Source organism: Ambystoma mexicanum, chromosome 1p (genome assembly GCF_040938575.1).
Source record: "Ambystoma mexicanum isolate Mex_15411 chromosome 1p, UKY_AmexF1_1, whole genome shotgun sequence".
Classification (NCBI taxonomy): Eukaryota; Metazoa; Chordata; class Amphibia; order Caudata; family Ambystomatidae; genus Ambystoma; species Ambystoma mexicanum.
This window is the reverse complement of record NC_090921.1, coordinates 392,435,293-392,448,604: the sequence shown is the minus strand read 5'-3', so window position 1 is coordinate 392,448,604 and position 13,312 is coordinate 392,435,293. Positions and strand designations below refer to the sequence as shown.

Sequence of the window (13,312 nt, the reverse complement as noted above, 5' to 3'; positions counted from 1 at the left end):
ATGCATCTGTAGTCACCACTGCCTGTACTTCGGGATCGTAAAAGGGTTTTCCCCTTGCGAGATTCTCTCTTGTCCACCAGTGTAAGCTCTGTACGAGTGTTGGCGAAACGACCACTAGATCGTCCCACTGACCACTTGCCTGAGACCACTGTTTCGCCAACCATTCCTGCATGGGACGCATGCGCAGACGCGCGTGGGGGACCAGGTAAATGCATGACGCCATCATGCCCAGTAACCGCATTGCTTTGCGTACCGTTATATGTTGACCTGACTGATAATGTGGAATTTGCAGTAGTATTTTCCGAATTCTCTCTTCCGAAGGGAAGGTCAACCCTTTTTGAGTATCTAGGATTGCTCCTAGGAACTGTTTTGAGGTGCTTGGCACTAGACTTGACTTCTTCTCGTTGATAGAGAAGCCTAATTCGTGGAGGAGGTCGATAGTCCTCTGAATGTTTGACCTGCAAATTCCTGGGGTTTCCCCCGTTATGAGCCAGTCGTCCAGATAAGGGTACACTGGGATTGCCTCCCTGCGTAGGTGTGCAGCCGCCACCGCCAGTACCTTGGTGAATACCCTTGGTGCTGAAGCTATCCCGAAGGGCAGTACCTTGAATTGGTAGTGGCGACTGTCCACTTTGAAGCGCAAGTATTTTCTGTGCGCTGGGAGCATGGAAATATGAAAATAAGCATCTTTCATATCCAAGGTTGCCATGTAATCCCCCCTTTTTAGGAGGGGGATTACCTCTTGTAGCGTGGTCATACGGAATTTTTGGGGCTTGACATACTTGTTGGCAGGCCGTAAGTCCAATACTGGGCGCATTGTCAAATCTTTCTTTGGCACAAGGAAGTAAGTTGAATAGATACCCTTGTTTACCTGGTGTCCTGGGACGAGTTCTATCGCGTCCTTTTCTAGCAGAATGGCGATCTCCTCGAGAAGGATCTTCTGATGTTCTAAGGAGTGTATTCTTTGTCGTGGAGGGTGGTTCCGGGGACGCTGCAGTAATTCTATACAATATCCTGTGGACACTGTTGACAGCACCCATCTGTCTGAGGTGATCCCTTCCCAAGCCTGGGTGAAGTTGGAAATGCGTCCCCCTACTGGGGTTGCGTGAGAAGGGACCCTGAACTGAGCGTCACTGCTTTGGTGGAGGCGTGCCACCTCCCTTGTTGGGGCTGCCTCTGCCTCTTCCACGACCTCTCTTGTTACCCCTGCCGTAACTCTGGGTAGACTGCTGGTTGTTGTTCCATTGTGTACCCTGTCTTTGGGCATAGTTGCCTCTTTGTGAATTTTGGCCGCGTGGGCGACGAAAATTACTGTTCCCCCTCTGGTTAGGGGGTTTGTTGGTAAGCTGGCCAAGGGATTTGAGAGTCTCGTACTCGTCCTTGGCATTTTTAAGTGCGTCTTCGACCGCTTTCCCAAACAATAGATCGGGTTCCACCGGCTTGTCTATTAATGAAGCCTGGGTTTCTGTTTTGAACCCCGACTGCCGTAACCACGCATGTCTTTTGATAACAGTACCTTCTGCTATCAATCTTCCTGCGTTGTCCGCAGCGTCGAAAGTTGCTTTTAATATGCAACCAGACACGGCTCTCCCTTCTGCCGAGATCCGAGCCAACTGGCCCTTTAACGGTTCAGGAGCAGAGGCTATGAGCGCCGCGACCTCTTCCCATTGATGGCAGTTGTAACTAGCCAACAGGGTGGTGGAGTTTGCAATCCTTGCTTGGTAGGCGGACGTTGAGGCTACCTTCCTGCCAAACCCGTACAGTCTTTTGCTCTCCTTGTCGGGAGGAGCTTCTGACGACGATAAGGGTGTCCCAGCCCTCTTCCAAGTGTTGGTAACCACTAGGGAGTCTGGTTTAAGATGTCCTCTTATATAAAGAGGGTCAGACTGGGCTGCCCGAAAAAGTTTTTCGACTCTGGGGTTGACGGCTCTGGTGAGGTTAGGATTCACCAGGGATGGATCTATTCTACGTTGGATGGATTTAAGGATAGGGATGGTCTGAGCGACCGGCCTCCTCTCTCCCACCAATTCTTCTGCGAAGTCCCTTTCCTCTTGTACACCGTGGGTGTCGATGTGAAAATGTTCTGCTGCGCGAGCGAGAACTTCATTAAGGAGGGGCTGGTTATCAACTGGTGAGTCGGTAACTGGGGCTTCGCTCTCTACCGGGGAATCTACTCTGTAAATTTCCTGTTCATCTTCTACCTCCTCCAGGTCCTCATCATCCGCATAGTATTCAGTCCCGGTTTGTTCCTCCATAATTGTAAACTCCTGGTCCCCTTCAGGGAAAGGCTGTCCTTGGTATCTGGGGTGTGGAGTAGAGTATGGAGTAGAGAAAGGCTGCACCTCGAAGGGTTCAGGTCTTTCGAACCGGGCCTTCTTACTTAGGGGGATAGGATCAAAGGAGCCTGAGGGTGTGGCCCCTTGAGGGTCATACGAAAGGAAATGTTCTGGGTTTTTGTCATAAAAATCAGCTAAGGAAGACATCCTTGACATGACCCTGTCTATGTCTTCACTGGACCATTCTTTGGAACAGGGTATGACTTTAGTAGGCAACTTAGAGGACTTATCAAGGGTACCTTTGCTGGAAGTTGATGTCCCAGTAGATTTATGTTTGTCTGTTTGCTTAGGGTGGAAGGATGGTCTTACAGGAGTGGAAGGCTGTGCTTTCCGCTGTTTCCCCCCCTCCCCGTGCGTGGAAAAATGTTTTCCCTGCCCCTTGGAGGCCCCAGAGACTTTCGACGCCTGGCGTCGAGGGTCTGGAGAGGTATCTTGTTTCGAGCGTGGGGCCTCGCTGGTGTTAACTGCGGCCTCGGTCTCCTGGAGCGCGGCCTGGGGGTGGAAGTCGTCTTCGTCTTCCGACGATCGAACTTCCGTTAATCTAGGGAGCGAGGCACTCTTGGCAAGAGTGGATGATTGCCTTGCGTCATGAGGCGATCTCGATCGAGAGCACCCAGAGGACACCGAGTCGGACCGTTCTATTTGTGCCTCTTTCCGAGAAGTCGACGTCGTCGAGGTTCGGTTGGACTTAGTGTGCTTAGTGTGTGTAGGGTGTGTAGCGCTTGCGTCGCCGGGGGTATTCCCCATAGCCGCCCTGCCGGACAACCTTCCGAGGTCGGGGACCTGCGCTCGGCAGTCTTTCGACGCCGTAATGCCCTCGCCGTCCGAAAGTACGGCGTCGCTGCCATCGCTGAAGGCGCCCTCCGCTGCCATGGCCGCCTGCCTGGCGTGGTGGGCCCAACGCTTTGTCGAACGGTCCTTAAGTGTCTTAGGCGTAAACCTACTACACGCTCTGCAGTTCGCTTCGGGGTGGTCCCTCGGCAAGCAGAGATTGCACGTGGCGTGCCTGTCGACCCAAGGGTATTTGCAGTTGCACTTGGGGCAGAATTGGAAAGGGGTACCCTCCATACGCACCTTGAGGCAGCGGGCTGGTAAGTGTAGGAAATATATAAGGTGTACTTATATACCAAGAGTGAAGAGTATGTACCACCCCCCACTCTCCCTACTTGCAGGGCCGAGGCCAGCGGCCTACTAGGCCCGGGCCGAGGCCAGCGGCCTTCCGAGGCCCAGATCTGTCGTGCAGCAGCCGACGGTCGATGTCTTCTCCAGCCGTCGTCGAGTGTCGACGTTGGGGTGGGGAAGTATGTCAATAAATAATTTTAAACTTCTATAATTAGCAAAAGTATGGCTAAGGCCAGGGGACTCCGCAAGATGCTTCCGACCAGTATGGCGGAAAAAAACAATCTGAGGATCCCAGACGCGTGAGGGATCTTGGGTACAGTGGACGTCACACTAGGGATAGTATTACTGGCACGCCTGTGTCGACGTCCATTTTCGAGTTTCGAAAAACAAACTGTAATACTCCGCAGCTTCCACTAGATGTCGGCCTATGCACAGCATGTGATCTAAGCAGATTCCACAAGCCTCAGAAATATATATATATATATATATAGAGACAGGCAAAGGGGGTATGGCAATGGTGTGCCTCTCACCTTTTGATTTTAGATCACTCCCCGGAGGGAGATATATCGGTGCAGTACCCCATTACCCATGCTTTGGGTGGTCAGCCTGTAATGCCCCTCAGCTGAGAGGGGTCCGATCTGCGTGCAAATGTGAATCAGGGCTCTGAATCTCTGCCTCTGTGTGAGAAGACCATAGTCAGAGATGTAAGAGGTGAAGAGAAAGTTTCGAAAATGCGAGTGTACATTTTTATCCAGCACGAAGGGGAGTACGGAGTGGCTAGTTTCCTAGCAACAACCCATATTTGTCAGGTGAGAGAATGGGTACTGTGACAAATTGTCAAGGGAGTGGGATAGTCAGAAGGGTCAGATTATGTGAACGGCTGTTCCGAATTTTGCATGGATCTCAGCAGTATTCTATCGGATGAGTTGATGCATGGTATAGGTGAGTGATTCAATAGTGTTTATTGAGAGGTATGCAGGTGAGTGGGCTGTGCCCGAGCAGGATGCGTTTATGATTTGCTGTGATAGTCTCTCTTCAATGGAATGCCAAGCACGCTGACACCTAGAAGGGCAGTAGGATCCAGTTTAGAAACCCACACTGTGGTCTGGTTACATGTGATTTTAGGGAAACCAAAATAACGAATCCCATTACAACTAATACCATAATAACGAATTCCAAAATAAAGTCCTTTTTCGTTGTTTTTGGAGGGGTGGGGTGCCACCCACCAAACACCCCTGACCCCTTTTTTCTAATACTTTTCCCTCACTCCCAAAACTGCTATTCCCACTCCCATAGCCATTTTTTTTTTTTTTTTTTACAAATTCGTTATTTTGCAATTAGTTATTTTCGATTCTTTGTAATGGGATTAGTTATTTTGTGATTCATTATAATCACTGCATACCCCCTGGTCCCTAAGGGAAGAAAAGCAAGTATGGCTGTTGAAAAACAGTAGCCAAATACAGTTCGGAAGCACTGTGGGAAGAAAGGACTGGTGCAGCAATGGCGTAGACTCCAAGCCGATTGTAGCTGCAGACTGTGAGGGCGAGATCTGGCAGGGCTGGGGTACACAGTGCAAACAGTAAAACAGGGATGGGAGGTGCCCTTTGCCTGAGCTCTTTGCCGGCTGCCCGGACAAATGGTTGTACCACTTTGTGTTCGTCTTCCCGCCTCCATTTTCACCTTTTCCTTCTTCTCTGTTCCTCTCCTTTTTTTGCCTTTCACTTCACATCTCTCTTCTATCTCTCCTAATGTTTATGTTTCACTCCCTCTTGGCTTCACTTCCCTGGCACTTCTCTGCCCCATCTTTCTAGACTCTTGCTCTATTTTTACCTATCCACTCCCTCTCACCACTTCCCCTTCACTCTACTTCACGGACTCAGCTGCTTCTCTGTCTTTCTCCCCACACGTTTGTTTGCACCTCGCTATCCTCTCAGACCCCCCCCCCCACCTTAATGGCTCCCTTTCCCTGCCCCCTGTCTCCGCTAGAATCTGATTCACTCTACAGCCCCTCTTACTTTCCTCTATCCCCTCTTCTGCCTCCCTTTGACGAAAGCATGTGTTTTACAGCTCCAAGTTAGACAATCTATTTTCCCAGTCCCTTGTCCAATGGGAGTAAGAGTAAAAATTAAACAAATTCCAGACACAGCAGGTACAAAACAGTTGAAAATCGGAGAACATGAACCAACATAAAATACATTGGCTATCCCAAATTCAGGCAGGTGACAACCCTAAAGAGCAGAGAAGCCAATTAACAGACAATACTGCCCCTAGTTACTGCTCTCGCTGAAAATCGACTTTCCTCCAATTCAAGTCAACAGTGTTGCAAATCTGAATGTTTTGGGTCAACCGGTCCCTAATATGAAGAGAATTTGAGAGTGTGCACTCTCAGAGAATGAGCTGTAACCCAAGAGCTTGTCTTTGAAGTTTATTTTTACTCTGATTTGATGAGGGATAGTCTCATCTGAAGGAAGGTATTACAAGCAGTGAAAAAAGATGCTCCAGTTGGGTGCACAGAGTTTTCAATCTGCTACTCCGCACAGCTGAAGGGTTCCTATAAAAGAAAGACTGATTTATGTGCACAGATACAGTTACACATTTCTAAAGTAGGTCCAAGCGAAACGAGACCTGTTGTTTTTTAGTCCTATAAGTAAGCAGATATCTGACATTAAGGTGCGTTGGGGAGGTTAAGGTAAGTCTCTGCAATGTGTCTGGTCATGGGTGATTGATTTTAGCATGTTTGGGACAATAATAACTTGAGGTTTAGCAATTCAGTCTCTGTTCCTCTATTAATGTTCCATTTCTCTTCTCCCTAAAACCCCACAATACTTGACCGATTACTATGTACATGGTCTGAGATCGTACCCTAGGAAAATATATTTGAGATGGTTATTATAAGACTAAAAGAGAAATATCCTGTGGGTGAAATCTGGTGGGAGGATGTCCCGGATACCTATGCTGCGATGCAGTGGTAATAATTACCTTTTGTACTGTACCCAAGATGAAAAAAGAACATACCAAAATTCTGGATTTGAAGCTTCGGCCTTAGTAAAGCGTTCCATTTCTGGTCCCATCCGAACGATGAACCTTGCCAATTTTTCTGCAGCATTCCTTGTTTTAGCATCAACTAGAAAAGAAAAATAACCATGTTTATATTTTGTGAGTTTTTAATATGTAAAATGCAAGTCAGGGAAATTAGCAAGCAATATTGTACAAAGCTAGGTAAGACAATAACTCCAGTAGAACAAATGATCTAAGATCACTTGATAGAGAGGAATGCTATTCGAGTGGAAAAACATAACATTTCAACACCACTGAAGAGCCCACTAATTTGGACAGCGATTCAGGGTATTTACCTCCAGGCTCCAACTAGTATACTTACAGGGCATCCAAAATGACCTGACTATTTTAAAGAGTTCCCCAACTCTACCTCTCTATTTGAATAGGGAGTGCGATTAGTTGCTGTGGTCAGAATGCCTATATTTTATAGCTAGGACTTAGCCATTAGACGTGATAGTGTTTTGCAGATCTTAAATGACTCTTTTTGGCTCCTGGGTACAATTTAACACATTGTCAGGGAATAATAATGAATCAAGTCTGCTAACTTTAGATGACAGTTTGGGCAGTTGTACTTAATGAATGAGTAAATGATTAGGTTGTATAGTTTAATGTAGGCAGGAGTCTCTCCAAGCATATTAATGCGTTATAAAAGCAATCACAATGACGGTTAGGCCGTAGCACAGGCCTAACACTAGTAACAGGAACATTACATTATGATCATTGTGTGCATAAACAGGCTTGTTGTTTAAAGAAAACAACTTAAAAGTGCACTTTCACCACTCTCACACTACACGCTCATTCTACAGGGATGGCATAGAACAATCCATTTGTACTCACGTTAATAGAAAGTGGAAGGATAACTACTTCCTTCCTTGGTCAAGAACTCCATGCCCTTCTCTTCCCAGCACCCTGCCAACTCTAGACTTCACGCCGTCGAACTATAATCTTCTAGAAAGAAAAAGATGCATGTCCATGTTCTCTCTGCCTGGCATATATGGAAAGAACTCTAAATTTAAGATGGCGAAAAAAAGGCCAAACTTGTTTCCAATACTACTAGAGTGTATTTTACAACCTTTGCTGTAGTGAAAAAAATCCAATGTTGTTAGGCAAGATTGTATGTAGAAGCCTGTCGGAGACTACACCAACCTTGTCCTCTTGGCAATAGATAACCCAACTATTGGTATGGGTCTGTACAACACAAGTTGGTAGAGTGACTGAGCAGCCAGACTTATCTCAAGAGCGGTAAATGTGAGCTGCAGAGATACAACAGGGATTCACAGTTACAAGTATCCAAATAACACTAATACTCAAGGTTTTCTAGTAAAATAATTATTTATCAGTCAGTTTTAAATAAGCCATCTTTAGAAAGGGGAATTAGCAACAATATAAATACACTTCAAAAACACTTCCTAAGATTTAAGTTAAGTAAAGATACCCTTTTGGGATGTCACACACAACTTCTTACACCCTGTGGTGACTTCAATTGCTAGGACCGTGTAGAAGTTGATATATCACTTTTTAACTCTTAAATGCAATAGTGAGGTTGTGGAAAATGAAAAAGGTTAGGGAAGTAAACCAAGGTTAACAAGTTCTCTGAACAGGTAAGTACTTTATTATATTTTTTTTTATTAAAAATTAGTTTTAGTTGACATACAACTTTACAAAATGAGCATTAGTTATATTTTAGGTTTAGTTTTACATTTTCATGAAAAAAATGAAAGTAAAGTGCAGAAAAAAAGAAGTAGAACAATAAAGTGTGAGGAATACATTTTGTACAGAAGAAAGTTTAGGCATGAGAAACGTCACTTAGATGCAGAAATACAATTGTTGGGAAGACCTCAGTCATGCCATTTAACACTAGGATCTTCTGATTTCCTCTGTACATACACACCCTTGGGAGTGTTTTGCTGGTGTGAGTGTTGTGTTGTGAATTTCTTCAATATGTTTTTAGAAATGGTACAATTTTCAATTTGGTTAAAAATCTTATTGTTGCCAGATTTAGTGATATTTTTGTGGCGTTCAAAATCATCTCTCATAGTTGTTGTGATCAAAAAGTCTATATTGCTAAATAAAATGTATAGAAACATGGTTAAGAATATGTAGTTTTGTGCATTCTGTTAATAGATGCTGAAGAGTTTGAGCTTTGTCTGGTAAATAGCAAGATCAGCATGTATTCTTTTCCATTCCTTTTGCTCTTATTGATAGCACAGCTTTCATTGGCCATAGGTTAAATCTCAGACATTAGTTTTGTACAATATTCTTGATTTGGGAATTTCTCTAAATATGTTGGTATTGTGTTCATTTTTTTAAAGTGGAGATTTCCCATGGTAAAGGTCTTGTAGTGACTGCATTCTTCACAGTTTGCATTCCAAGCTGTCTGCCAGCATTTGTCTTTTGCCCGGTTAGGGTTTGACGTTATTAGCAGTAGGTCTATGTCAGCTTTATTTTTTTTATTTAAATGATTTCGTTTTTTTTTTTTACAAACTTTATGATCTCCTGTCAATTCCCTTCTATATAAAATCACTGTCCAAAAGCACATAACAGGCAAAAAAGAAACAAAGAGAAAGAAAATGTCAGCTTTATGCATAATAAGGCAGTAATTTTCCCACGTTGATAATGCCGTTTTTTTTTACCCCCAAGAAATTTTGCTATGACAGGTAACATTTTCTTGTTTTTTCCTTTGTTCATGCATTTATTGTACAATGATATTGTGTTCCAGATAATTATTGCTTCCATTGGTATAAGGCCTAGCTCATGTCGAATTATCTGTATTGGAAAGTTAGATGGTATAGGTAAGATCGATTTACAGAACCGTCCTTCAATGAAGTTACATTTTGGATCATTTTCAGGGGGGCGTGGTATGGGCTCCATAAGTCACTGTTGCAACAACTTTTTTCTTTATAGAACTTTATGAGCGGAATATATAAATAGAAGCCGTATTTTTTATGTATCTTGTTTGTATGTGGGATTAATGATCGAACCTTCGCTTCCACCATCATTTTATATTGTGAGTCTGTTTGGTGATTGTTTATATTGATCCCTAGGTATTTATACTAGTTCATTATTTATATTATTTGGTTGTCGATGCTGCATTTGAACGGTTGTTTGCTTGCTTCCATGAGGGCCTGGTTGGTTGTGTGCTTGCTTCCATGAGGGCCTGGTTGTATCTTTACAATGTTTGATTTAGCAATGTTAATGATTAGTTTATTCTGGGCAGCAAATTGACTTAGTGCTTTCAGTTGACTTTGTAGGCCTATTGGGGTTCTGTCGAGCAATACTAAATCATCGACATATAATAAGTGCGACACTGGATGTTTGCCTATTTTTGGTGGAAAGACCCTTACCGCCTAGATGTGTTTACTTAGCTCTCTGACATAATAATTAAAGAGGGTAGCGGCTAGGATGTATCCTTGCTTTAGCCCAAGAGTTGTATGTATATGTTTAGTTAGAAGTCCTCCTTGCGTTGTACTGTGGTTTCTGTATAAAGTTGGTGCATTGCCTGGAAGAGGTAGCTTAGGCACTCATCTTCTAAATGATTTTCCCACAGTAAATCTCAGTATATGGAATCAAATGCTAGACGAAAGTCTATGAATGCCATGTATAAGGGTTCTTTGGTAGACCATGTTTATTTTTTTTAGGGCTGTCAATATTATATGTATTGATGTCCCGAGGCCTGCTACAAAACCTGATTGATTGGGATCTACTAAATTCTTTTCACTTAACCGGCCTTTTAGATCTTTTAATATTAGACGTGCAAAGATTTTCCCTGTTGTGTCTAATAAGGCAATAAGCCTATAGTTGCTAGACAAATTTCTGTCTGCTTTTTTGAAAATTGGTATTAAAATGGAGTGCTTCCATGTCTTTGGCGTTTTTCCTTTTGGCTTTTACTTCTCTGAAAATTCCATAAAGAATCGCTGCCCATTGTTCGGGATGTTTCTTCAAAGTTGCATTGCCGAGACCATCAGGGCCTGGAGCTCTTGAGTTGCTTAGTGACTTAATTTGTATCAGAATGTCTGCTTGGTCGAATTGTAGATAAGCGAAAGCAGTCCAGTCTTTCCAATTTATATTTTGTAAGTGTTGATTTTAGATTAGATTCTGTTATGTATGTTCCCCATGTAGCTTCTGATATAGTATTTAATAGAAGTGTTGCTGTCCCTTTTTTTCTTGCTTCGTTAAGTAATTGCCATATCTGGCGACTTGATTTTGATGCTAGAGCTGTCATCATTTGCTCATTATTATCCTGACGTTTTAGTGCTTTGTAATTTTTTACAAAATCTCTATGTTTCGTGCGGATATGGGATGCCTTTTTATCTGCTTCTTGCCATTGTAAGCTTCTTAATGATTTTAGTTTGGTCCTAATTTTTGTTTTTGCATTCTTAATTACGAGGTCACATATAGGATGTGGTTGAAAAATGGGACAGGCATATTCTGAAGTCTTTTCTTTAAACATTATTAGCACTTTAGTATAATCTGCTCCTGGGTTTTCCAATTGCTTTCTGTTTGCATCAGTTAAGATCGTTATTATTCAGTTCTGGGGTGGACCATTTAATTTTATTCCGTTGTACAGTCAGTGTACACTGAGGTAAGTAATATTGGTTCAGTGTTTGCATGGAATATTGATAGTTAATCGTTAGTATGTTATGGTCACTGAGCAAAATACCGACTATATTGAATTGTTTGACTAAAGTTATGTCATTCATTGAGATAAATGCATAATCAATAATTGATTCTGCTTTGTCTCTTTTCCATGTCGCTTTTGTTGGTCAATCCTCTTTAAAAGGTGCCATTAAATATTGTGAGATTTCTTTGTTTCATTAAAGTTAACCATCGTTTGGCTTTTGGTTGAATTGGGCTTCCATTTTCTTTGATGCATTTTACATTTAAATCTCCTGTTACCAAGATGGTGTATGATTTTACTTCATTTGCTAGAATATATAACATACTTGTTGTTATCTCAAAGACATCTTTATCTGTGATTAAGGTGTTGTTCCAATAAAGAGTCAATATAGCTATATGGGAGAATTGTACATTGGCGGAATTAAATCAAGCCCAATTTTGCTAGTTGAATACATGGATGAGGGTTTTGCCACGGTGTTAGTCTAGCTTTTTGTTTGGCAGCAAGTAGTAGCCCTGCCATTGTCGGCTTTTAATTGCTTGATTGCTGGGATTGCTAGAATTTCAAAAGGTGGTCCTATAGGCTTGTTTACTATCCATGTCTCTTGCAGAATTAGTAGATCATATATACGTTTAGATGTGGGATTCATCAGATGGGTCAATCCTCTGGTGTTCCATATTGCGATGTTTAGTGTTGAAGACAAAGGGGTCTTCCGGCATTAATGCTTTCGTTGTACTTTGTTTTAACCAATCCCATGAGGGGATTTGCTTAGGGGCACTTGGATTGTCCAAATATACTATTCGCATTAATTCGCCAGTTAATCCTTGGCAGAGCTCTTCCTTAATGAATTTGTTTGATGATTTGATCGAGAGGGTTGAGATTTTTTTTGTTCAGTTCTTCATCTATTGTTCTTGTTTCCGTTTCAGCCAAAGTTATGCCTACACCCATTTGCAAAAAGGCTGCTTTTTCAGCCCATATTGTTTTTTACCAGTTGTGATTTAATTTACATTGTTCATTTTTCGTAAACGGTATAAGAGCACACCTGGTATAACCCTTGATTGTATTCTTTTCAAGGTTGGAATTTGAGACATGAGTGCAAAAAGGGTCCATTAGGATAGGGATCGGTTCTTTGTCTTTCCAACATTTTTATGGTTATTGTGTCCTCATAGGTGAGGTGGGTGGAACTCCTAGTAAGATTTATCTTTCTTTCATGATTAGACCAGTTCTTTTCAGATGTTTTATTTACTTCATACTTATTCATTTTAATTTCCTGTGGTTTGGTATTTTTTCAAATCGTTGTTTCATTCTTTGGTTTATCTCTGGTGTCTTAATTTCTATTCCCTGTTTCATGTTGCACTCAGTCTGTTCTCTTGTATTTATTGATGTTTGGGTATGTATCACTTTCGATCTTCTCTGTTCTACTGTTGCATATTTATTGTTCTCATTTTAATTTTTCTGCATTGTTGGTTTGAAGAATTGAAACAGAGGATTCTGAAATAATGATGCCTGCATCCCTCGCTCTGCAATCCGAATGTTCAATTTCATTTACTGTTGGGGCGATTGCCTCCGTTATGGTCACTGCAGATGTTTGCAGTCTGGGTTCTAGGTCCTCTGTTATATTTACATGTTGGGACGTCACGTAGACTGACTAGTGTTCTATCAGGTGCAATGATCGCCATCTTATTTCTGATGCTTTGATGGTTGATCGCTGTATCTGGGAGTGAATTTATAAAATTGCACCAGTTTTTACATTAAATAAATTAATTACGGTTGCATTCTAGTACTTTGTGAATGCAAACAGTCCATTGTGGATCGCTGTCAGTGTTGTTTCTAGTGAAATTGACGAATGCTGCAGGAAACCAAAAGGATGGTTGCGGTGCAGGTTTTGCAAACGAAATTGATGAGTTGTTTGGTGACTCCAGATATCAAAGGAGGGAATTAGATGCATTTGTCATATTTTCCACTCTATTTGAATTCGGTTTGCTTTTCGGGTACCAATATCGGACCTAAGATTAGGCTTGTGTTCAGTTTATTTTTTGTTATTTTTTTCCCTTCCCCCCCTTCTATAATCACTGGATTGTTTGCTTTTTTGATATTATTTCTTTAACATCCGTTTCCAGAGATCTATTCCGAGTTTGTTGTATTACTTGTGAGACTAGTAAGGGCCTGTTTGTAGTCTCAC

General features: G+C 42.4%; 1 protein-coding gene across 3 annotated transcripts in view; it reads right to left on the bottom strand.

Moving 5' to 3' along the window:
- Window positions 1-13,312, bottom strand: part of LOC138570930 (SURP and G-patch domain-containing protein 2-like) — a 906,804-nt gene that overhangs the window by 313,059 nt on the left and 580,433 nt on the right. For all 3 annotated transcript variants that reach the window (XM_069649158.1, XM_069649157.1, XM_069649159.1), the window contains exon 6: window positions 6,474-6,582. In XM_069649158.1, coding sequence (XP_069505259.1) covers window positions 6,474-6,582 — 109 coding nt within the window. The remainder of the gene's footprint in view (window positions 1-6,473; window positions 6,583-13,312) is intronic.